The 26527-nt window shown below is 41.8% G+C and overlaps 1 protein-coding gene across 1 annotated transcript; it reads left to right on the top strand.

The window, feature by feature from the left end:
• Positions 1-1419: 1419 nt before the first annotated feature.
• Positions 1420-26220, top strand: LOC102716889 (alpha-glucosidase 2-like). The gene is made up of 22 exons (XM_040526501.1): positions 1420-1946; positions 11545-11613; positions 11695-11832; positions 11915-12032; positions 12424-12506; positions 13026-13121; positions 13394-13562; positions 13650-13792; positions 13880-13966; positions 14052-14237; positions 20274-20441; positions 21005-21125; positions 22827-22896; positions 23030-23117; positions 23225-23345; positions 23576-23769; positions 23846-23954; positions 24088-24243; positions 24920-25019; positions 25179-25352; positions 25606-25751; positions 25844-26220. The coding sequence occupies exons 1-22, from the start codon at positions 1734-1736 to the stop codon at positions 26035-26037; spliced, it is 2943 nt and encodes a 980-aa protein (XP_040382435.1). The 5' UTR covers positions 1420-1733; the 3' UTR covers positions 26038-26220.
• Positions 26221-26527: the final 307 nt, after the last annotated feature.

Genomic DNA, 26527 nt, shown 5'->3' with positions numbered 1-26527 from the left:
GTAAGTTAACTTATCTTCTTCGCCAACCGAACGCGGCCAGAGTAATAGCAAATAGATCAGTATAAATGAATTTTTAGCTCATTTTCTTCCGGTGAAAATAGGATAATGCGATGGGAATATCGTTGGACGGGATACATTATGAGACCTCAAAGACACAACTCGATAGTTGTTATCAGGATGTAGTATTTTCTAAGAAGTGTTTTAATATGTCCGCAACAATGTGAGATACTTCTTCCGTTTCCGTTTTATAACGCAAGATGTTTTACTTTCTTTCTTGTAATGTTTGATCATTTGTCTTATTCAAAAATTTATGAAAATATCATTTATTTTGCTTGTGAATTACTTTATTATCAAAAGAACTTTAAGCATAATTTGTCATTTTTTATATTTATATATACTAAGAGAATATCTAACAAATGCTATTATCAAACACTTAATTCTAAGAAATGCCATCGACGAGTGTGATTTTTAAGAAATGCCATCGTATAAACGAATTTTTCTAAAAAATTCTATCGTTCTGTTAACTTTTTTCTGTTAAGTGCTATAGTATGAACAGTGTTTTTAACGGCGGAAATAGACGGAACCCTAACGGCGATGACATTTCTCAGACAAATTCGTTTATACGATGGTATTTCTTAGAACTCGCATTCGTGAATGACATTTCTTAGACTTAGACGTTTGTCAATGATATTTTCTAAATTTTCTCTTATACTAAATTTTTGAATAAGACGAATGATCAAATGTTGTAACCAAAAAAGTCAAACATCTTACATTATGAAACGTAGGTAGTATTATCTAGTCGTAGAGAAATAAAAAACATCGATGATGTAGTAGATTAAGGTGGGGTACAATACTCTAAGTCCACTGAAATTCCAGTGCTGACATTAGTAGATAAAAAATGCCGTGGGATTAGAGGTGGAGTGGACCAAGGCCCAGGGTTTTTTCACAACCCTATTTAATTCTTAAAATTTTTTAACTTAAAACTCTGTACAATTTTATTTTCAACTAGTTTTGAACCCGGCCATTAAATTTTGTAGGCAAAATAATTAGACCTATTCCTTGGTGGGAACAGTGATTTACAATGAGAACCCTTGACACATTAAGTTTATACAGCCTCCAATTTTTTTTATTTAACACAGTCAATGTTTGAATCCACGTGACACCATAAAAAAATTAAATGATTAATTATTATTTGTTTATCATAAATATACTTTAAAAATGACTTATATTTTTATATAATATTTTCAATAAAACAAAAGTTAAAAAATCAACACCATCGAATAAATAACATGGAGTTAGTACACCAAACATAGCTTATAAACTTATTTAAAAAGTAGCTCTGGAATATGTAGAGTATGGCTAGTGCACCAGCAGTATTTTACCCTTTGACCCATTGACCCCCCTCCCCGTCTAGTCGTCTGCCCCAAACCAAGAAGAAAACCCGCGCGCGCGCGCATTCCGCCGCCGTCGCCCGCCATGGATCATGGATGTCGTCGTCACACGCCATGATGGCTTCTCCCTACCTGCGCCGCCCACTCCCCGCCGCCTGTTGCGATTAAACAACTCCGATTCCACGCAAGCCAGCCCACCGCGCACGCAACCCACTCAGCTAACCTAGTATTTTGTAGAGACCCCGCAGCGAACCGCGCGATGCCAACGCTTCCGCTTCCGGGACTGGGAGACGGCGAGAGGGTGAGCCTGAGGGCATTCTCGGCGGCGGCGCGAGGAGGAGCATGGCGGTGACAGGGGTGGAGATGGTGTGGGCGCGGATACTGGAGGAGGGGGTGTTCCGGTTCGACGCGTCGGAGGCCGCGCGGGCGGCGGCGGGGCCCAGCCTCTCGTTCGCCGAGCCCCGCCGGCGGGAGGAGCCGCGCGCCGGGGCGGACCGGCCGGCGATCGTGCCGGCGTGCGAGGTGGTGGGGGAGGTCCAGCGCGTCGTGGTTGAGGTAAGGCAAATTTGATTAGGACGGGGCGGGGCGGGCGGTTGCCGCGTGCAGGCTCGGTCGGTTCAGGTTCAACAATCAACAGAAGCGTCAGGACGGATTTGGTTGGGTTTTGTTTTGGGAATTTACAAACTTGATATTATAATTTGTAAAGTTAGAGATATATCATTGGTATCACAATGATATATGGGATCCGCATAAGTCAATAATATGTGGGTCAGGATGACATATCTCTAATTTTAAAGAGTTATAATGGCATCCCTGTAATTTCCCAATGCTTTTTCGTTGATGCTCCGCGGGAGCAGTGATGTGACGAGGATTAGGATGGACAGTACAAATTGAAGTGAAAATCGGTGATAACACATCTAACAAGTGTGTTAGGGAATATTTATAGGAAGAGTTTTTCTCCGCAGGAGCAGCCTGACTGGTGCCTCCTTACTTCCTCTCTCCTCCAGACTCATAGATTGGCTGATTCAGGCGAAGACCAAGTTTGGTGTGGTTGACTTCCTTAACAAAGGTGGTTCCAGTGACCATCTCAATCATAAACATGATGTAAATAGAGTAGCCCAGACCCTTTCTGTGAGTGACAGAGGTATTGCAGATTTCATCTCAAATGAACCTAGGCACATTGAAGGAATCTCGGAGCCTCATCTTGCGAAGATGTTGCGAGTGTAGGAGTTGATGTGGCTAGCATCACCGTCCTTGGGAGTATGGGTCTTCCTCAACATCCTGTTGAGATAGACAAAGATAGGATTGAGTCCTTTTACTGCCCCCAAGTCTGGACTGCCTCTAGGAATATACATGTGGGACAACATGCCATCAGCAAGAACATCTTTGCTGTGTAATTTGTTGTAGATGTCTACAGAGTACTTATCAAAGCCGAAAACGACCACAAAGTCATTGTAGATGATATTGTACTACCTTTCCTGTGTCATCCAAAACATGGTGTTCCCCTTAGGTCCTCCAAAGTAAACTGTAGCATAGAACTGAGCTATTATTTCCTCACACCAATCATGCTCAAGTTCCATGATCTCTAAAAGGTACATACGCCTGCAGATGCTGATGATCTCATTGACCACGGGAACATCTAGTCGGTGCAGACCATCTCAGTCTATCCACTGCATGGGGACAGTCTTGTGTTGTTTTGCCATGATCACTGTCTCATAGAAGTCCTACTGAAACTTACTCCAGAAGCGACTATCTGAGACAGACCTTGTCGCATCTGGCCCACTTTGAGATCTGGCCCTCACAAGATCTTCCACCTTCTTGTTCCAGTTGGTCACAGTGCCTCTGTTGCCAACTGGCCTGTGAATGTACAGGGGACCAACCACGTCCCCAGTACGAAAACCTTGTCTGGTTGGATCAAAGCGTCCTGCTGGCACCTTGGCTGCGACCCTTCTCTCTAGCAACCTTCCTCCAAGATTCACCCTCTCTGTTTGAGGGACATGCTAATGGTCGCTGGGAGACCAATCACTGTCAGTGGCATTCTTTGAGGAGGAGGTGGGAGTGCGAACCCTCTTTCCCTTTTACCTGTTGGAAAACTTCTTTGTTGGAGCCATGATCCTTTCACACAAACAAGAACAAGAAAATAAGGATCGGAGGACTCTAGGAATGCAAAGCATTGGATGGTGCTCGGGGCTGAATCCTCTTCGGAACTTCCGAGGAGTTCAAACCCGAACCCCAAAACCCAAGATTTGCATGATTCAACCGTGGAAACTGTGAATAAACTCTAGGAAAGTACTCTATAACCACGGATCTATGGTTCTACCAAGCGGAATCCAAAGGCATTGTCCCAAGGCATGTAGATCTAAGAAAGAACCAAAGAGAAACCGAAGAAAATACCTTAAGATGATGAACTTGTGAAGAACTTGATGGGGATCGTCGCTTGAAGGCCTCAAATCCGTCTCCACACCACGTGGAGTGAAGGAAACCTTCAAACAACTTGGATCTAGCCCTAGCTTTTTGGTGGAGGGTGAAGAACTAGGGTTAGAACCGTGGGGGAGAGGTAAAAAGTGAAAAACTTTTACCCTCCCCACGGCCTCCCCCTTTATATACTTGGAGGCCCCTTCGGAAGTTCCGGTCCCCTTCACCGGAACTTCCGTCAAAGATACATACCCGAATTTGGAGGCCTCGGAACTTCCGGTCAGGCTGACCGGAACTTCCGATGGAGTGGAATTCTGTTCTGTAAGATCTCCGGAACTTCCGGTCACCCTGACCGGAACTTTCGAAAATTCCAGGAAGACTCTAAAAACTTGTTTTTCGAAGGGATGACTTGATCAAAAACATTTTAACGACTTGGAAGAGTATGATTGAAACACATTGATCCATTATGAGATCATGTTGCAATTTATCATATTGAATCATGAGATAAAATATGCACATGCATATTACCCTTCCTAGGAAGGGCATGTATGAATCCATATAAATTGTGCTAGAACCAACATTTACACAAAATGAAGCTCCAAAAGCACATAGATTCAATTTATACACACAAGAGTGACTAGTGATCATTTATGAATTGAATAAGCAATTTGTCACAATGTGCCATGCATGCATGCAACATATCAAGCCACATTTCGAGAATCCAAGATATTTAGCTCACTCCTTAAGGCACAAAACCTATTCTCATCTTAGGGATTGGTAAAAATATCCACCAATTGTTTTTCGGTTCCCACATGAGAAATTTCTATGTCGCCCTTGGTGGAGTGATCTCTTAGGAAGAGGTGGCGGACATCTATGTGTTTTGTGCGAGAGTGTTGGACGGGATTGTTGGCAATTTTGATGGTACTCTCATTGTCACATAGAAGGGGCACTTTGCTCACATTTAGGCCATAGTCTTGTAAAGTTTGCTTTATCCAAAGGAATTGAGCACAACAACTCCCCGCCGAAACGTATTCTACCTCGGCGGTGGATAGGGCGACGGAGTTTTGCTTCTTGAAAGACCAAGAAACAAGAGACCTACCGAAGAATTGACAAGTACCCGATGTGCTCTTTCTATCCACTTTGCACCCGGAATAATCCGCATCGGAGTAACCAATGAGATTAAACCGTGCACCCTTAGGATACCATAGGCCAAGATTAGGAGTATGAACTATGTATCTAAGAATTCTCTTAACGGCCACAAGGTGACATTCCTTGGGAGCAGCTTGAAATCTTGCACACATATACATGCTAAGCATAATATCCGGCCTAGATGCACAAAGATAGAGCAAGGAGCCAATGATAGAACGGTATACCTTCTGATCGACGTCTTTACTTTGCTCGTTGAGGTCAAGATACCCATTTGAAGGCATTGGTGTGCGGGCCGGTTTGGCATTCTCCATGTCAAACTTATTGAGCATGTCCTTAGCATACTTGGTTTGGCAAATGAAGGTTCCTTCCTTTAATTGCTTGATTTGAAGGCCGAGGAAGAACTTCAATTCGCCCATCATGGACATCTCAAAACGCTTAGTCATCATCCTACTAACTCATCACTAAAAGCTTGATTAATAGAACCAAATATAATGTCATCTACATATATTTGGCATAAAAATAATTTTTTGCCATGTCTTTTAGTAAAGAGATTAGTGTCGGCTTTGCCTATCTCAAAGCCATTTTTCACAAGAAAGTCACGAAGGCATTCATACCATGCTCTAGGAGCTTGCTTAAGCCCATAAAGCGCCTTGTGAAGTTTGTACACGTGATTTGGCTACTTGAGGTCTTCAAAGCCCGGCGGTTGTTCCACATACACCAACTCATTAATAGGCCTATTAAGAAAGTCACTTTTCACATCCATTTGGTATAGCTTGAAGTCATGGTTAGTTGCATATGCAAGTAATATTTGAATTGACTCAAGTCTAGCAACTGGCACGAAAATTTCACCAAAATCGAGTCCCTTGATTTGTTTGAAGCCTTGCGCCACTAACCTTGCCTTGTTTCGTGTAACAACGCCGTTTTCATCTTGTTTGTTGCGGAAGACCCATTTTGTTCCAATCACGTTTTGTTGTGGTCGTTCTACTAGCGACCACACTTGACTGCGCGTGAAGTTGTTGAGTTCTTCTTGCATGGCCATCACCCAATCAGCGTCTTCAAGTGCCTCTTCCACCCTAAGTGACTCAATAGAGGAAACAAACGAGTAATGTTCACAAAAATTTGCGACACGAGATCGAGTTGTTACCCCTCTATTTATATCACCAAGGATGTTGTCAGTGGGGTGGTCACGATGGATACTTTGATGAACTCTTGGATGTGGTACTTGTGGTACATCTTCACGGCTTTCTTCATCTTGCTCATGGATTGTTGATGATGGTGGTTCTTGCACTTGAGATGTTGATGGCTCAACATGTGTTGATGAAGAAGGGTCATCTCTATTTGACACTTGAGGACGTATATCCCCAATAGCCATCCTCCGTATAGCTTCGTAGGGTATTTCTTCTTCATCTAGCACATGAGAATCAACTTGCTCCTTTTGGGAGCGGTTAGTTTCGTCGAACGTCACACCACGCGTGATCTCAACAACACCGGAGGTCTTGTTGAAAACACGGTATGCACACGAGTTTGACGCGTAGCCAGGCAAGAACCCCTCATCCACTTTAGGCGCAAATTTGGATGCTCTTGCCTTTTTGTTAAGAATAAAACACTTACTACCGAAAACTTGAAAGTATGAGATGTTCGGTTTGTTACCGGTAAGAAGCTCATAGGATGTCTTCTTTAGAAGGCGATGGAGATACAACTGGTTGATGGCGTGACATGCGGTGTTGATGGCTTCGGCCCAAAACCGATCCGACGTCTTGTACTCATCTAACATGGTCCTCGCCATCTCTATAAGTGTTTTATTCTTCCGCTCTACTATACCATTTTGTTGTGGGGAGTAGGGAGCGGAGAACTCATGCTTGATGCCTTCATGATTAAGATATTCTTTAATGTTGGTGTTTTTAAATTCACCACCATTGTCACTTCGGATTTGCTTGATCTTGACATCAAACTCATTTTGGGCTCTTCTTGCAAACTTCTTGAATATTTCTTGTGTCTCACTCTTGTCATACAAAAAGAAAACCCAAGTGTAACGTGAAAAATCATCTACCACTACAAGGCCATATTTGTTACCTCCGATGCTTATGTAAGCAATCGGCCTGAAGAGGTCCATGTGTAGAAGCTCCAAAGGTCTTGTGGTGATCATCACATTCTGGACTGGGTGTCGCGCTCCAACTTGTTTTCCGGCTTGACATGCACTACACACTCTATCTTTCTCAAAATGCACATTTGGTAGTCCTTCAATATGATCCCTTTTTAGAAGTTTGTGAAGATTCCTCATTCCAATATGGGCTAGTCTCCGATGCCATAACCACCCCATGTTGGACTTGGCCACTAGACATGTCTCAAGGTTCGCTTCTTTCGAAGAGAAGTCAACAAGATAAAGCTTGCCGTTGAGAACACCTCTAAAAACCACGGAGGAATCATTTCTTCTAAAAACGGTCACATCCACATCGGTAAATAGACAATTATATCCAAGCTTGCATAATTGAGAAACGGAAAGAAGATTGTAATTTAGAGATTTTACTAAAAGAACGTTTGAGATAGAGAGGTCATTGGAGATTGCAATCTTACCCAATCCAACGACCTTTCCCTTACCATTGTCTCCAAAGACGATGTTCTCTTGAGATGATCCATTTTTATCAAGAGATGAGAACATCGACTTTTCTCCGGTCATGTGGTTGGTGCAACCGCTATCGATCACCCAGCTCCTTCCATCGGAGACATATTCCTACAAGAGTTCAACTTCTTGCTTTAGGTACCCACACTTGCTTGGGTCCTTTCATGTTAGGGACAAGTGCTTTTGGCACCCAAATAGCTCTCTTGATAGAAATATGTTTGCCCTGAGGACCAACATAGCGAGCCACAACATGACCATTGGCATTCCTCCTAAGAACATAAGATGTGTCAAATGAACAATGAGGCATATGAGTAATAGGGAGGATACTTTTGGCCTTGACAAAGTTGTCAAGCCCTTTGATCTTCTTGATCATAACACTCCTATCAACTCTTCCCTTAGGTGGAGGAATGTACCCAAGACCTTCACGGTTGTGGTTGTCACGTTGGTACCTGAGGTACTCCTTTAGGGCCTTACTACCCATATGGCACTTGAGAAGCCTGTTGTTGAATAACCCCATGAGCTTCTCACTTTGAGTGGTCAAGGCTTTCACGGCCTTGGCGTTTGAGGTGCAAGCATCAAGGTCATGGTCCTTGCATTTAACACATGGCTCATTGCTTGACTCCTTTGAGTTTTTAGAAATCTCTCCAAGTGAAGGAGAGCACTTTGTTAAGTGTGTCAAGTTTATCCTCTAGAGAGCGGTATGCCTTTTCCAAGCTTTCCACCTTCTCTAGAAGCTTCGCATTTGACTCTTCAAGTAGTGAGCATGAGTTCTTGGTGTCTTTGTAAAGACGCACAAGTGTCTCATATCTCTTTCTCTCCTTAGTGAGTTTACTCTTGAGTTTAAGGTTACGCTCTTTCTCACGAATTACAATAGCCTCTTGCTTCTCGAGAAGGGACTCTTGATCCTCAATAGTGTCAAGCAATTCACACATGGTTGACAAGGACTCCTTGCTTAGCTTATCGATCAACTCATCTTCAACCTTATCATCATCACTCCTACAAATTTCATCAATCAAGTCATGACTAAATAGTTTTGAGGAAGATGATACCTTGCGCTCTTTTGCCATAAGACAAAGAGGAGCGTCATTGTCGCTATCATAGTTGAAGAGGGTTGGTGGCGGTGGTGGTGAAGACTTGATGGCGACGGTTGCCATTCCATCTTTATCATTTGAGCTTGAGTTGCTCTTGGAGTCAAAGGTCCACTCATCACCGATATGAGCTTGCCCCCTTTCCTCCTTCTTCCCATGCTTGCCCTTGTTCTTCTTGAAGTGCCTCTCCTTCTTCTTCTTCTTGTCATCATTGAGCTTGGGGCACTCGGCGATGAAGTGCTCGGTTTCATCACACTCGAAACACTTGCGTGATGAGTGCCTTCCCCTTGACTTGCCAAAGCTGACTTGGAGGCGCCTCCCTTGAAGAAGCCGCTTCTCCTCATGTACTTCCCAAGCCGCCGGACGAACAATGCCATGTCATCCTCGGCTTGAGAAGTACACTCTTCATCAACCTCGGCCTCCTTGACGGCTTTCAAGGCTATGTCTTGTTTCTTCGGTGTTGAGCCTTGAGAGATGAAGTTGCAAGCATCCTTGGATTCTCGCTCCATCAAGTCATGAGCGAGGATTCGCCCAAGCACGTCATGAGGTGTCGAGGTGTTCAAGTCGGCACTCTCACGTATGAGAGTTACCAAGGTTGAGTTCCTTGGTGTGATGGCCCGGAGCATCTTCTTCACAACATAACTATGTGTTATGTCCTTGCACCCAAGTCCCTTGATCTCGTTGACGATCTTGCTCAACCGGTCGTACATCTCACTTGGGGTCTCCTCCGGCTTCAACACGAACCTCTCCAATTGTCCCTTCAAGATTTCCACCTTGGATTCACGCACCCGTCGGTGCCTTCATGGACATTGCGGAGGGTGTCCCAAATTTTCTTGGCGCTCTCAATCCCATCGACTCGATTGAACTCACGTGAACTCAATGCACTAAGCAATGCATTGGTAGCTTGAGCATTCTTATGCTCATTCTTGTCATCTTCTTCGGTGGGCGCATTCTTGTCATCTTCTTTGGTGGATTTTTGCGAAACATAGCCATTTTCGACTATTCTCCAAATAGATGGGTTAATAGACTTTAAGTGCATCTTCATCCTATACTTCCAAGTGGCATACTCCGTACCATTGAAGTACGGTGCTCTATCGCTATAAGAGGAATAGGATGTAGATGTAGAGTATTCATGCCCGATGGCGGAGTAATCACCGCTTCGGCCATGAGGAATAATCGCATCATCACCCTTCCTCTCTCTCGACATGATCTCTCCAAGCGGTTAAGCCTAATAAGGAGATTAGGCTCTGATACCAATTGAAAGAGTATATCAAGGCCTAGAGGGGGGTGAATAGGCGATTTAAAAAAATAATCCTAAAAAGCGAAAGCTAAGACTTTCGGAAGTTCCGGTCAGAGGCTTCGGAACTTCCGGCCTTCGGAAGTTCCGTTGATCTTCGGAACTTTCAACAGCACCAGGTCTAGAATGAAAAATGAGTAGATCTATCTAACCAAACCTCAAATAAGTAAACCACCTCCAAGCTTTGCACAAGCAGCAACTAGAGTACGTGCGGCAACCAAAAGCAAAGCTCAAATCACAAGATAGAGAGATTTCACCACAAGTGTAGACGGAGACTTTTTACCGAAGTTCCAATCCTTGAGGGGATTGTACTCTCCGTTGAGGAGCTCAAACTTGAGCCGGGTTCCACAACCCTTTCCTCGGGGTTGCACTCCTGCACTCTCCCTCACTCGAGGTATCTCTTCCCTTTCGGAGGTGAGATCCAACCTTCACAAACTTTTTCCGCGGCGCACCACAAGAGCTTCAGTGGCTCGAGAAACGACGCCTAGCTGTCTAGGTGTCCTCAACCACCAAGAGTAACAAGCTAGCAAAGAGATCTTGGGGATGAATCTAGTGCTTAAGAAATTTCTCACGAAGTCAACACCAAGCACTCAAACCAACTCAAACCAACCAACTCTCTCACACACAAAATCTAAAGCACTTAGATCCGTGGAGAGGAAGAAGTGAGAAAGCAAGGTTTAAAGTGAATCTCAAGAAATGCATGCCAAGGGCATAGAGATGAACAAGTGAAGCAGCAACCCTAGCTTGAAGGGTTGGGGGTATTTATACACCCTCTCAATTTCTGCCCGTTGGGGGCAAAAGATTCCTTCTTCGGAACTTCTGGAGGTCTTCTTCGGAACTTCCGGTCAGTTCAAAATAACAGCCCCCAACACTTAGAAAATTCAAAGTCAACTGCGAAAAGTCAAGTCAACGGAAATTCCGATCAAGACCTTCGGAACTTCCGTCAATCATACAGAACCGATTCTGGCTCCTTTGTAACCTCTGAAGGTCTCCTTCGGAACTTCTGTCTAACATTCAGAACCGATTTTGGCTCCTTCGGAACTTTCGTCAAACATACAAAACCGATTCTGACCCCTTCGGAAGTTCCGACAGTACCTTCGGAACTTCCGTAAATTCCAGCACAACTTCAAAATGATAGCAAAAGATACACTTCAAAAATATTTCCGAGCACCGGATTCATTCCTAGATTTCATTTGCGCACCCCTCTTTATAGTATGGCATTCCTAGATGACTCGAATTGAAAATAAATATACACGCCAACACGAATATACCGATTTTACTTCTCTTTTCACATGGGCGGCGCAACGATAACTTTTTTATGAGAACTATTTATACCTTCACATTTTCACACACATCATTAGTCCTCATCATTTGATTGTCATTAATCACCAAAACAAATTAAGGGCCTAGATGCACTTTCACCATGTAGTCCAAAGTTGATGGTCCACTAATTGTGTTTAGTAATGATGTGTACATGTCTATTTTTTTAACAAGAGATATGTGTACATATCTCTGGCAGTCTGACACTGTGATTCAAAGCTTGTTACAAATGGGCTTACTGGTGCACTACATGTAAACAAATAGCTTCCTTCTGGGACATCTTTCTACGGCACTGGAGAATCAAGCGGGCCACTTGAGAGAACTGGAAAGCTGGTAAGTTATATCTTTTAGAAATTATTCATTCACCTTTATGTAGCTGTTTCCTTAAATTTTGATATGTGATTCTTCGATTAGGTTGTTGCTTGGAACACGGATGCAGGGGATTATGGTCCAGGAACCACATCACTATATCAGTCACACCCTTGGGTACTGGCTGTTCTTCCTGACGGGAAGGCATTGGGAGTCCTTGCTGACACTACTTGCCGCTGTGAAGTATACATGCTGCATTTACATAGCTTACTTTGTCCATACTTCACTCTTCTTCCTCGCTAATAAGCATGTACTAACATGACAGATTGACTTGCGGCAAGAATCTACCATGAAATTTTCTGCCTCATGTGCTTACCCTGTTATAGTGTTTGGACCTTTTAATACTCCATCTGAAGTTACCACATCCTTGTCTCACGCAATAGGTACATGTCCTAATCATTCTCAATTCATTTGAAAGTTTAAGTACTTAGGATTTCTTATGTGATAAATGTTTCACAGATTTAATTTTCATACATGGATATAAAAATTGGTGCTTGTGGAGTTGTATGGAGTTAGTTTTTTTTTTAAGTGAGGCATATAACTTGGTTTAAATGGCGAGTAAATTAGCTAATCTCATAGCATTGAATTGTATTTAGTTGTTTACGGAATATATCTGACAGTATCAGTTGTCACATTCATTTCAAGACAGTGAATGAGTGGTATACTAGTGTTCTAGAAAAACTGAAAGTTCCTTTTACTGGATGCCCTGCAGATTATTGGAAAGGACCTAACATATTCTATTTTGTTCTCTATTTAATTGGTCCTATTTTGTAGGAACTATCTCCATGCCACCGAAATGGTCACTCGGATACCATCAATGTCGTTATAGCTATGAATCTTCCGAAAAAGTACTACAGGTATTTTCTTTTCTCAGTGGATGTCTAAAGATTCAATTGAACATGAATCTGCAGAATGGTGTCACTGTGCCTGTGCGCCCATGAACTTGAGCACTGTAGATTTTCCTCATACTTTTATGTGTCAAGGCATATCTAAACTCTACTTAATTGGTAATTAGGGATATTCCTAGACTATAGCTCATTCAAAATTTCCTTTTTCGTGTGATCATTTAGAGGTATCAATAAGACAATTAATGTTTACTAGTCTCATAAAAGAATTTAGATAACTCATAATAACTTGTGCTAGAATTGTGTTCAAATTTACAATATATTTTATTGATAATGTGGAATTCAACAAGGCCAGACTCCAGAGTTGAGTTGGGGAAGAAGCATGCCCTCAATATTTTGAAAACGATTTGTCTATCTAATTTGTATTGGGTGATGAGAATTAACACCTGCGTCAAAAAAACAAATTTTGGTTTGTTAATATATTCCTGATGGTATTTTAACGCTGATCCTTGTGTTTTTTTTCTGTTGCAGGTTGTAAAGACATTTAGGGAGAGAGGAATTCCCTGTGATGTTGTATGGATGGATATTGATTACATGGATGGCTTTAGGTGTTTCACGTTTGATGGTGTAAGAACATTTCTGGTCATTGTTTAGTTGATTATGTTTCATCTTGTTTGCTGCACAAGTGCACTAAAGTTAAATTCAAAGTTTCTGTGGTTACTCTGTAACTGATATCCCTAGGCTGCTCTGTTTGCCCTACTCTTTTGTTTAACTTCTAGATTTCATTTGAAGATGCCAAATATTTATCTGTTGTCTGATAAAATGTTTGTTTTAGCTGAAACTTGCCTACTGAATTCATTTGCTCCCTCGCTTACTAGTTGATATCCAATATGTTACAGCATCGCTTCCCTGATCCAAAATGTATGGTTGATGATCTCCATTCGATTGGCTGCAAAGCAATCTGGATGCTTGACCCAGGAATCAAGAATGAGAGCGGTTACTTTGCGTATGATAGCGGTTCGGAAAACGACGTTTGGGTTCAAAAGAAAGACAACACGCCATTCGTTGGTACATTTCGTGAAATGAATGAACTCTTCCATTACTGTGATGAATAATATCACTAATTAGCGCACCTCTTTTGTTCATCTTGTATAGGAGAAGTATGGCCTGGTGATTGTGTTTTCCCTGACTTTACATGTGAAAGAGCACGCTCCTGGTGGTCTGGCTTAGTAAGGCAGTTCGTCTCCAATGGTGTTGATGGATTATGGAATGATATGAATGAACCTGCTGTTTTTAATGTATATGATCCACCATAAACCATATGTTGTATTGAACTAGTTTCATTCTGCTCCTCTTAAATTGCAACTTTTGGTGTCAATGTCCAGACTACTACCAAAACAATGCCTGAGAGCAATATCCACAGAGGAGATGCTAATATTGGTGGTCACCAGAATCATCCATACTACCATAACGTAATATTTTTACCTTGGGATGCCCATTGCCCTGCTATATATAATCTAGTGTGACTTCTAACATTATTAATTCTGTAACTGCCAGGTATATGGAATGCTCATGGCAAGATCTACTTACGAGGGAATGAAACAGGCCAATTCAGCTAAACGACCATTTGTTCTTACTCGAGCTGGTTTTATAGGACTACAGCGCTATGCTGCAACATGGACCGGTGATAATGTATCAAACTGGGAGCATTTGCACATGAGTATACCCATGATTCTTCAATTGGTGAGTTATATCTTTATGCAAGTTTACAAATGCCCTCTTTTCACAAATAATTTACCACGTTACGATTTTTCTAATCATTCATTAAGATTTTACATTTTCCACAAGGCCTAAAGAAAATTGTCCGTAGATGCTGATGCTAAAGACTATGTATATGTTGAACCTAGTTTTGGGTTTAAATTATGTGTATACTATTCTACTTCTATGATCAATTGATAGCACACGTATGTTCAATATTGACATCTCATTCATATAAATATAGGTCTAAAAGAATGTTTGTACCAAATGGTCAGATATGACCCAAAAATAACAGGGGCCAAGGTCAGCAAGTGAGACGATGTGGGATAAGGTTCATCGTCGAATATAGTATGTTAACACCATGGGCCAACTAGCCAATTAGTCCAGAAATAAATAATTGTGAGATATCATTATCCAGTAAGGATGCACTGGCCCTCCTAAAGGATAGATAGACCTTTGCATTGATACCAATCACTACCAAAACATTGGTAGTGCCAAAACCTTGGTGACTTTTTCCACTACCAAATTTGGTAGTGTAGAATTTGTACTAATACGGGTAAAAATTAGTAGCAAACCAAACATAAACGTGGCACTACTATTGAAGTTGCAAAACTTTTGGTAGACAAAAAGTTGGCTTCAATCCAAACAAGCCTATAAAATAGTAGACGAAATAAATGAGAACAATCAAATGGTATAGTCAACAATATGGAAGTCTTAACATGGATAAAGCTATGCATGAGTTCTGAATTTTACATGCAGAGAGCTTTATTCTACAATAACGAGTAAGCAACAAACTTTTTTTGTGAAATTATTTGCTATTGAAAAACAAGTAGTTGTGAATAAATATTACATATTAAATGTACACTATGGTTGGAAGCTAGAACGAGTAAGAAAGGTGTAAGTATTCCTACTAGCCACAGTAGGTACAAAGTGTGTAGAGGCGAGGGGTCAGAAGGGAGGAGGAACACAGTGGCACAGTCGGTGCATTTTGATTATTGGCAGCCCACGCTGCTTATTATACTACCAAATTTGTAAGATTTTCTCTCCTACCAATACGACTAAACGTTAGGCATGCATGTATGCGTTTGTTTGAGTTAAGCTGTTTTATTTAAAAAAAGATTAGTTAGTCAATTATATCAAATAGATTTTGTTGGCAAGATTTTTATAACAAAATTTTGATTTTTTTAATAAAAACCAGTAAATTATATTTGTATATATCTTTTTATGTATAAACACGCTAACTTTGTGTAAAAACATTGTATGCATAAACTTTATATGTGTAAACGTTATATACACAAACTTTACATATATAAACTTTGTATGCATACTAGTTTTGGCCCTTCATGGACGAATCGTGTCATCTTTGACGGGTCGTATTCTATGGCTCGTCACAAATGAGGGTCATCGGTGACGGACATTGATTTTGGCCTTTCACGGATGAGTCGTGTCAGGCGTAAATTTGGGCCCAACACAGATGATATTTTATCGGTGATGACCAAATCAAATAGAGTCATCTACAATGGGTCTTATTTTGGCCCGTCATAGATGGGTGTGTGCAACGGGCTGTTAGGTTCCGATACGGATGACCCATCAAATTTGTTAGGTTTTGTAGTAGTGAGCGGCTGTGCGGTGGGAGCAGGCGCGCAGTGGCGGGCTGGCGGCGACCTGCTGGGGCAGCGGGGTGGCGCGGTGGTAAGGGGCGGGCCACCGGCGACGTCGGGCGAGCGATGAGCTGAGGCTGGTGGCGTCCGGCCTCGCCGCCTCGGGCGAACCAGAGTGGTGGTCGGTGACTCGGCATAGGGGCGGAGGGCGGCGGCCGGCGACATCGGGCCTGGCCGCCTCCGATGAACGGGAGAGGCGGTCACCACTTGGCGTCGAGGCATGCCGCCTCCTCTGTTTCCTTCCTTTTTGGGGCCCACGTGGGCCCACGCGTCATTGACTCTTTATACAGGTCTACCATGTTGGTATACCTCTTTATACAGGTCCACCACTAGCGTCTTTTTAGTATGGTATAGAATCTTTATATAGGTCTACCATGTTGGGGGCCAAAGGTTTTCGATTGATTTGTATAATCATGCACGTACGAAAGAAAGGAAAAATGATGATTCCTTAGCTCCTACGTCATGTGTGGCAGAGAGAAATGGTGCCCATCCATGTGGTCCCCCGGATTCGTGTGTCTCCCTCACGTGCGAGCATTCATGAACTATGCTTTCCGCTCATGTTTGACCTATCCACCTGTATGGGCCTAGATTTTGTGCTAAATACCTGACTCACATGTGGATGGATAAGGATTTTACCCAATGCAAATAAGGCCTAATAGTGAATCCTTGGTCCTTATCTTGCGAGAGGTGGTGATAAACCCTGAGCTCTGCTCGATAAACTTAGGGTTTTGATTGGCCCGATGTTTCAATGAGATGTGATAACTATGATTTGGGAGGAATGTTGATGACCCGACTACAACTGTACGAGACTGTTGTGTTGCAACTTAGTGATCGATATACCTCTCCGCGGGTTGTTGGTATAGACAGTGTAGATCAAACTTATTCCTGCATGCAAATTGAAGAGACAAGCAAGAAAAAGATAAAACAATATGATATTGCAATTAGAAATTGAATTCAAATGATAAATTGAGAAACTGTAACGAGGAAACAGATGGTCTAACCGATCACGGGATTACATGACAGAGTAGCGAAACTAAGTTTGATCTAAACAAAACCTGAGAAATCCTAAAGGGGTAACTATCTATTTAAGGAGGTGAGAGAACAATCAAGGGGTCCCTAGGGTTGGCTCTACCATGTTGGGGTGTAGCCCTCTTGCACCCCACTTGGGCCGATGATCCATATAGAGGTATAAGCCCATAGACCCATTAGAGGCGACACAACACATTGTTTTTGTGATTGGCGTCATCTATAATAGAATTGGAGATAAGGTTGGATACAATGGAAAGAGGACCCCGAGAGCTTTCCATCAAGAACTGATGGACAGAAAACAGAGCTCGTATGTCTATTTGGTAGTAGTTTGAATATAACATTGTAGTAGATAGCCAAATTGGATTTCAGAACTTAGACAAGATGATCTTGATATCTTCTAGTTAACCCATAATGTAATCAGGTGGTCCGCTGAGATGAATAATGGTATTGAAAGAGAAGAGCCAATGCACCTTGTGTGGTTCATGTAATGAGACCGTGGTGCTGGCATGGTTGAGTGTGGGTTAGACGCCACCAGGTGGCATTTGTCACGTGCCTTGTGCTGTTGAAAGATAAACTGGAAGTATGACATGAGTTATGTGCTAGTACAATCCCCTTGGGGTTTATTTATAGCGCCAACAACCTGGTTTTCTAGGTTTACATGTTTGATAAGACTCTCCCCTTGACAGGGACATGTTCAGAGGTACAACGGGGAACTTTCATGGCCTAAGCCTTATTGGGCCGAGCTCACTCATCATGTGCCCAAGGGGCCTTAAAAGTCTGCTATAAGTTCGTCTCCATTAGCCTTCGCCTTCCCAAAGGCGAAGGTTTCCTCCTACAAAGGCTGGTATGCAGGTTGAAGAAGGCTTTGATACAGGTTGAAGATAAGGTTGGCTGGATCATGGTGAAGTCTCCCTGGCACTAAGGCCCCGTGGGCCTTGATTTAGCCTAGTTTTCTTAAGATGTTTAATGGGCCAGTACTTAGTCTTTGACACATTGTATGGTACATGGCTGTGTGAAGAGGACAAAGCAGAGAGGACCAACACTTCTTAGGCTTGCGGGGAGAACACGATAGCACTCTCCATCCTTAAGGCTGGTGGCAGCAGCGAGGACCAGTGCAGAGACATGGTGGTTGCATGCCTCGTTGTTTACATGTGCCCGAAGCCTCTCTTGGGACGCAGCTGGCACAGGGGTCAAGTGGTTGTGGGGGTGACGGGCTAAGGAAAGGGAAATAGGTGTTAGAGTACATATATTAAGTATATGCACTTGTATACACATACTGCTTCCTAAGTCCTTGTACTCAGACATGATAACTCACTTTTTACAACTGCATGCACTATATAAGACACAAGGCAATATGTGAATTGCCTCTGTGTGATTCTCTAAACCAAATCCATCTTGCTTTCACATGTAACCAAATCTGTGAATTGCCTCTGTGTCAATTGCCTCAGGTCACTGCAACCAAATCCATCTTGCTCTTTCACATGTAAATTGTCAAATATCAGTTGCAAATATCACTCTCATTCATTCACGGTTCATGAATTGTAAGTTAGCAAATTGGATCACTATCTCATGGAGACTCAGAGGCTGGCTCGGGTGCTTGGCTACTATGCAGCGTGCAGGAGGTGGTCAGGCCGACTGGGCAGCGGCCACCAGCGAGGCGTAGCCGCGCTGGCAGGCACATGTGCCCAGGCGGAGAGGCAGGCGAGAAGACGAGCCATTGGCCATGGGGAGATGCGGACCAAAGACGGGTGGGCGGCCACGATGGAGAGGCGGGAGACTGCAAGGAGATGGGCCGCCGGTCGTGGGGATATGGGGACCGGAGACAGGCGGGCGATCTAGGTGAGAAGACGGGCTGTCGGCCACAAGGAGATGGGGGCTTTTAATTTTTTTTCACTCTTTGCCACAACCGTTTAATCCCTCTCATGACACTTATGAGAGGAGAGTGACAAATTTGTTGTCACTCATATGTAAAAGTGGGAAATAGTTAATTTACCCCCTAAATCAAGACGGGGACTGGAGATGGGTGGCTGGCTGAGTGGAAGAGGGGGAGGCAAGCAAGGAGATGAGGACCAGAGGCAACCATGGCGGGGAGACGGGCGAGCGGATGAAGGCTAGGTGGCATCAGGTTTCGTAGGCGAGGGAGCACCGCCACAAGCCGCAAGCCCCTGCTCGCCTCTTGGAGTAGGTCTGCCACCGGTGATGGACGGGAGGAGGAGCAAGCACAGTGTCGCTGCCGTAGGCCATTGCCTGCCTCCTTGCTCCATATCTGTTGCCGCGAGCGACTAGCACCCTATGCACCTGCGTTCCTCGAGTCCTAACCCTAACTTTTGACTTCGCTATCACTAGGTTGGGCTAGCCGAGGGGGTGGGGGTCTTCTTGGGCCGATTTTGGGGTAGTCACGGGCTTACCTGGACTACCCCCTAGCTACGCCATTGCTGTGAGACATGTGCAAGGGCTAAGGAGGAGTCTGATTTCGCTTGGGAGCCTACATGAAGAAGGATGGTTGTATCAGGTTTTCGCTTGGGAGCCTACATGAAGAAGGATGGTTGTATCAGGTGGATAATAGGAAGACCATGAAGATCATGAAGGATGGCAAAACTATTCTGATAGGTGAGATGTCTGGCTCGAGATTGTACAAGCTACAAGGGAGCGTCATTGCAGGTGGAGTCATGGATGAGTTTGTTGGTATTACAGTGCATGATCCTGAAGACGGCGAGTCAGGTGGAGGTTTGTCGGCCAGCTCGACATGAGTGGAAAAAGGAACCAACTCAAGTCCAGGTACACAGAGGTTCGCATAAGAGCAGGTCCAGATTGGTGTGGCATATTTGCCAAAGTGGAGTTTGTTAGAGTTTATGTCGAATATGTGTACGTAGTCGGATTCTAATTAGGACATGGAGTTGTAGTAGGTATTACGATAGAAGTGGAGTCGAACTCTATCCTAGGCTCTTGTATAAATAGGAAGGCAAACCTATGACAATATGGCGACATGAGCATAGGTAGGCCTAGGGAGCAACTATTGGCAGCATAGCCGACCAGCCATGGGGAGGAGCGCTCGTAATCAGTGCCCTGGGGAGTAGACTTGTTTGAACCTCGTTAACAAATATCGTGTCTCGGTGCCATCGTCATGATTGGATCTTCTATGGTGATCACTTCCACGTTTAGCTGCCGATATCAATTTTGGGGCTAGTTTTATAACAATGATTCTGTTTATTATTATTTGTGCATTAGTTTAAGAAAACTGTTATTGATTTGATGGGCAGAAAAGTAAACCTTGTCACTTATCAGAACACTTGTATGATCTAAAAATCTAATGCTGTGGTTGTTTGGTCAGGGTCTTAGTGGTCAACCATTTGCAGGCCCAGATATTGGTGGATTTGGTGGAAATGCTACTCCAAAACTTTTTGGAAGATGGATGGGAGTGGGAGCATTGTTTCCATTTTCTCGTGGCCATTCTGAGAAAGGAAGCTTGGACCATGAGCCATGGTCCTTTGGGGAAGAGGTACAGTTCAAACTTAAAAAATCTAAAAAAAACTTGTTGCGTTTGAAACATTTTGTCAAATTGTCAATTCACATTTTCTTAATTATTTTATATGCCAAAAGACTAATAATGTGCTCAACCAAAACTTACTGGCTCCCTTGTACAAGTATCATGGAATTGCTATTGCGTATCTTGTTATACTATATTTTCTCTTTGATTATCATTTGTAATAATTGACATAGGGCATGTTAACTCAATGTGATACCAGATCTCAGCATTTTATCCATTTCATCATATAGAACACAATAATTTGCATGCTTTATGATATTGCTTTTCTCCTTGGTGGAGTTTTTGTACTCCTTTCACTTTTGGTTAATTTTATGTACTCCGTTTCATATCGTAACACTTTATAGTTTTGTCTAGATTTATTCAATGATCGATGTGTATAATTTATACATATATCTAGATTCATTATCATCTATATGAATCGTTGGAAGACTAGAAAGTCTTACATTATATTATAAAATAAAGAAAGTAAGTCTTACGTAGTGCTGATTTGTCATAAGACTTTATGAAATTTTCAGTGTGAAGAGGTCTGTCGCCTTGCATTACTAAGACGGTATCGGCTATTACCACACATTTATACTCTATTTTACCTTTCTCATATGAACGGAACTCCTGTTGCTGCTCCAGTTTACTTCGCAGGTAAGAATTGTATGCTGTTCATTATCATTTCTCAAGTGATATTTAACCACGTAGCTTTCAGTTATTAGATTTCTATCCTTCATAAGGATAGTTGACAGTTGGTTCAAACGCAACAACATCCTTTCCACATTTCTTTTTTTTCTGTGTTTATTATAGAACAAAAAATATAGTCACACTGTTTTGGAAAAAAAATGATCGTTTATGATAAATTACAACTAGATGTAGATAATATATAATCTGTCTTCCCTCAGTCCAACTACTGATAAATAATGTGATCCAAAACTGAGTGTGGTAGCAGGATCGAGAAGGGAATCAAATGCAATCAGGAGTGTCCTTTGGTAGAGTCGGCAAGATTAGATTTTTAGTAATTCATAACATCAAATACATGCATCTACATAGTTTATCACCTTCATAATTTTGCAAGGCTCACAAAATTGTGGTTAAAGCTTCCCTTTGTTGCATCTGGTACAGAGGCCAGTGAGCAATGGTCAATGTGCAGCCAAACTCAAAACCAAGTGCAAAATTCGCATCGCGATAGAAGCTGTCATAGTTTTGCTTGCGGTGTACCCTACGCTTGCCCCAAGCAAAACAGGGCATCTTGCAGGAATTGCTCATGCTCCTCTAGTAGTTGCAACGGCAGCGACCCTAGCACTGCCTGCTACTTAGGTGAATTATTTAGGGCGCTGCTGTTGTATGTTATCCCCTTTTGGAACAGGGTGATACCTACAAGGTACCACACCTAATACCTCACTCGTACCAGATTTTGTACCTGACTAGTATCAGCTGATACCTATTGGTACCATAACTGGAACTTGTTCGTATTGGTCTATACCGGTCGGCACTAGGATTGTACTCCATTGGTACCGGGCTGGTACCTATTGGTAGCAGCTAAAACCCCTGGTTACTAAGCTAGTTGGCCAAACACATAAGGTTAGCTCGACATGGTTGTTAGGATTGCCCATGATAAAAATAGTCAACAACAGTTGGGAGGAAATTGACACATAGATATGATGTTAGAACATGAAAAGGGCCATCGACCATGCCCCATGACATAATCTTCAAACTAAGCTTCTTACAACAATCTTTTCATGAGGCTCCTTGACTATGTGATCGATGTTGAAGGTAGGGTGATACTCCAGAAGTATGTAAAAGGTTGGCATAGAGGGTTTGGAGCAAAATAGCACCATGTTATTGTACAAAAGTGCATCTGCAATCACATTCAACCAACTCGACTTGTATTCCATAGTAGAATCGAATTAAGCCTAAAGTTCTCTTACCCAGTGGTGCTATGAAATTATGGTGAGGAGCTAGTTGAGGATGCACTTCAAACTAGTGGTCAGTCTTGGTGTAGAATGGTTGGAACAGTGATATTGATGACATTTGCAGTACACCTTAAGGTTATGTTTGGTTGGTGACACATTGCATACCTAATAAAGTAGGGACGGGTCTGAGGGTGGGGAGGGGAGCGGGTAGAGAATGGAACATGGGCTTCTTTTGGGACATGCTACTTAATAGTTAGAGCGGATTGTAGCTATTTAGCATTATCTCGCAAACTTAAATAAAAAAATAAACTGAAACGATATATAACAATAGAATTGAAGTTAATGATCTAAATTTGCAAATTGCATAGCACCGCAATTTCAAGCTTATCAATGTGTAATTTAGATAATTGAAAATTGAGTAATCCGTTTTATTTTGTAGATCCACAAGATTTAGAGTTGAGGAAAATTGAAACTTCCTTTCTCTTGGGATCACTTCTAGTTTGTGCAAGGTAAGGTTTTCAGATTAATTTACTTAGGTGCACATGAATAGAAGATAGATGATTGTACAAGGTAAGGTTTTCAGATTAATTTGCTTATGGGACTTTCTATTCACCATAACACAAATTTCTGGGACTTTGGCAGCACTTATCCTAACAAAGGAGCTCATGAATCTGGACAGAAGTTGCCAAAGGGAATTTGGTTGTTGTTTGATTTTGGAGATTCACACCCTGTATGTTTTTTGCCATAAATTCACCCTATATGTTAGTTAATGAATATTTGTTGTGCTGACATTGAACAATGTTGCAACACTAATTTTGTCAATAATTGATTATACAGGATCTGCCGATGATGTATTTACGAGGTGGAGCAATACTTCCCATAGGCCTTCCTATTAAGCATGTTGGAGAAGCAAGATTGGAGGATGAATTGTCATTGATTATTGCATTAGATGAAAATGGTACATACTCACTCGATACCATAGTTTGACTCATATGTTGAAATTTGTGTGCCCAAGAAATTTTCATCGGTAGATGAAGACAACTTTTTCATAAGTAGACATAATATTCACTGCAGAAATTAGTGTCACTACCATGTGCAAAAGTGAGCTTCAACCGTTCTACAATGCATGTCCAAGCTATATGCCTTATGTCAAAACAATGCAGGGAACATAACATCCTTGTGTTACAGGAAAAGCAGAAGGTGTCCTATTTGAAGATGATGGGGATGGATATGGGTTCCTTCAAGGGAATTATCTCTTGACATATTATGTTGCAGAACTCCACTCATCAGTGGTTACCATTAAAGTTGCCCAAACTGAAGGATCATGGAAGAGGCCAAATCGTAACTTAAAAATAAATATATTACTAGGTGGAGGTGCTATGGTAGGTCCATTATATTAGTTCCTTTTTGTTTTTGTCACATGTGTACAGATGAAATTTAAATTGTCTTAAAATATAGGTAACTACGCATGGCATTGATGGGGGAGAATTACAGCTAACAATGCCTGCTGATTCTGAAGTATCAAGTCTAGTGGCAGCAAGTGAACTTGAGCACAAAAAGCGGTTGGGTATTATTCCTCCTACACAGTGCTCAAAATGTTTTACAAAAGGGAATTCGTACATCTCCACTAATCAGTATTTCCATTGTTCTAAGATCTTCTATTTGTGGGCTTACTCTAGTACATTCCTACTATTATACAGAGATGATTCGACCTATTCCAGACATAGATAAGCCATTAGTGCGGGAAATGGCTAAACTTTCTGAAACACCTATTGATTTGAAGTGCGGGGACTGGCTGCTTAAAGTTGTACCCTGGATTGATGGTCGTATTATCTCAATGACACATCTTCCATCTGGTATGTTGTTCTTATTGATTTTATGTGAATTTCCGTTGATTACATGTTTTTTATATGATTAGAGATGAATAACCCTATAACTACCTCTGGTCGGAAATATAAATGTTTTGAGGATATGTGTCAGTTACACATTTCGATTTTGACTATCAATATGCATGTAAACAATGAGATAGATTGGAAATATAATATTAATATTTCCTTTTATTCAATAACCTTAGAGTAAAATACGTCGTGACCCCATTGAGTCATTTATTTTGTTTTGAGAGTGCAAATCTCATTAAATATAATTCGATGGACCATTAGTTGCCAAGTTGGATGTCATGTTGGCCTCTTTTTCACAAGCATGGACAATACATAATCAACAAACAAGTCATTAATTGGTGTAATAGTGTTAGGTCAACATGGCATTGAACTTAGTAGTGAAAAGACAAGGTGAAATGTGTTCGGTGAGATTTGCACCCTCGGAATAAAATACGAGGCATGTTTGATCATTTCTGTAATGAGGGATTGTCCATTCAAGTTGTATAGAAATTGCTGCTCAATATAACTTATATCTAGATTGAAGGTACTACTTCTTTATGTAATTCTCCTACTAATATATTTCTTCATCATAAAAAATCTATAATTTCCGGCATTTATTTTGCAAAAGTATATAGTTCACATTTGATCTCTGCAGGTTCCCAATGGCTATACAACACAGACAGGATCAATGGTTATGAGGAATATAATTCGGTTGAAGATTCTGCCGGCTGCACAGAACAGTATAATGTCATTAGGTAGGAGAAATGCATGGCGCACTTTAATTGATATTGTTTTCACTGTTACCTGGTTGGCAGAACTTCTGGCATAGTTCTATAGGAGAACATGGACTGGTGGTGTATAAGTGTTGTTCCTTTATATATTTTTTGACCTTTTTGTTAAAAATGATTATATAGGAGGTATCGCGAGCAATCTGGAAAAGAGGAATGTATTTGTTTGCTAGGAGATATTGGTGGTGGTTTGGTTCTTCAGCGCAAAATATCCATCTGTACGAAAAATCCAGAGATTTTTAAAATTGACTCCAGTATTCAAGCAAAACAGGTTGGAGCTGACTCTGGTGGGTTTTCAGGGTAAGTTGTAAGAATCTTTTGATATATCCCTAGTAAAATGGTTACCAGACACCTTTTCCATTGGACTTCTAATTCACCAGCACATATTCTTTGATGAGACATGGAAATAAATATGCTTGGCCTTACTATTCGTTAGCATTGACTGGTTGATTGTAATATGATGGAATCCCAGAGGCAATTAAGCTGATAGACAGAAATGGCTTTTGGATCACAGCAATGCACTGATACCAGGAAGTGTGCTTTTCCTTTGAAGGTTGGCCTGTTTGAGGGTTCGTCCAACTTTCATCCTTCACCATCCAACAGAGGTTTCGGTTGTTTTTACAGCCACCAACGGTACAAAGCACGAGCTTTTCCCAGAGTCTGGAGAAGTGGTATTTGAGGGAGATCTTCGTCCCAATGGTATGCAATATTCTTCAGTATTTAGTAGAATTTCGTTAAAAGGAATGCTTGTCGTAACTTATGTTTGTGTCTACTCATTTTGAATTTCCCAGGGGAATGGATGCTGGTAGACAATCGTGCGAATCTGAGCTTGGTAAATTGCTTCGATCTCAGCCAGGTTAGCATGTGTAAGTTGCACTGGGGAACTGATCATTTGAGCATGGAACTGTGGTCAGAGCCAAGACTTGTTTCTAAGGGCACGCCATTAAGAATTTGCCACCATTATGAGGTGAGGAAAATAAACTAATTAAACTGTTATATATATGGAGCAGAAATAACGGTACGGGTATATATGTTGGAGGATAACTATCCGACTTGTTTTGCCACTATTGTGACACTGTCTACTATTGTGTACTACTATTTGCCACCATTATGAGTAATGCTACATGAAGAGTGTACTATTTAATATATTGATTCTTGTGTGAGAATATGGCCATGATGTTTTTTTTTATATAGATGTACTTGCCTACTATTGTGACACGGTCACAAAATGATGGTCACATTTCTTGGAGGTTATGGGAAGTTTTAGAGAAAATTACCTATATGGCTGTATGCCCTTCATTTACTAGAAGTTTAACAGTGGATCTTATATGTCTCTTTTACAATTTTTACAGTTTTCTTAAAGTGAACCTTAAAACTCTCATCAACAATTTGTGAAACTAAAAGCAAATTATACTTTAAATCCTCAACCAAAGCTACATTTTTCAATTCAAACTTGTCATTTAACATGACCATAC

The sequence above is a fragment of the Oryza brachyantha genome, chromosome 7 (genome assembly GCF_000231095.2).
Source record: "Oryza brachyantha chromosome 7, ObraRS2, whole genome shotgun sequence".
NCBI lineage: Eukaryota > Viridiplantae > Streptophyta > Magnoliopsida > Poales > Poaceae > Oryza > Oryza brachyantha.
The sequence above is the reverse complement of the archived record's forward strand: the minus strand, read 5'-3'. Positions and strand labels throughout refer to the sequence as shown.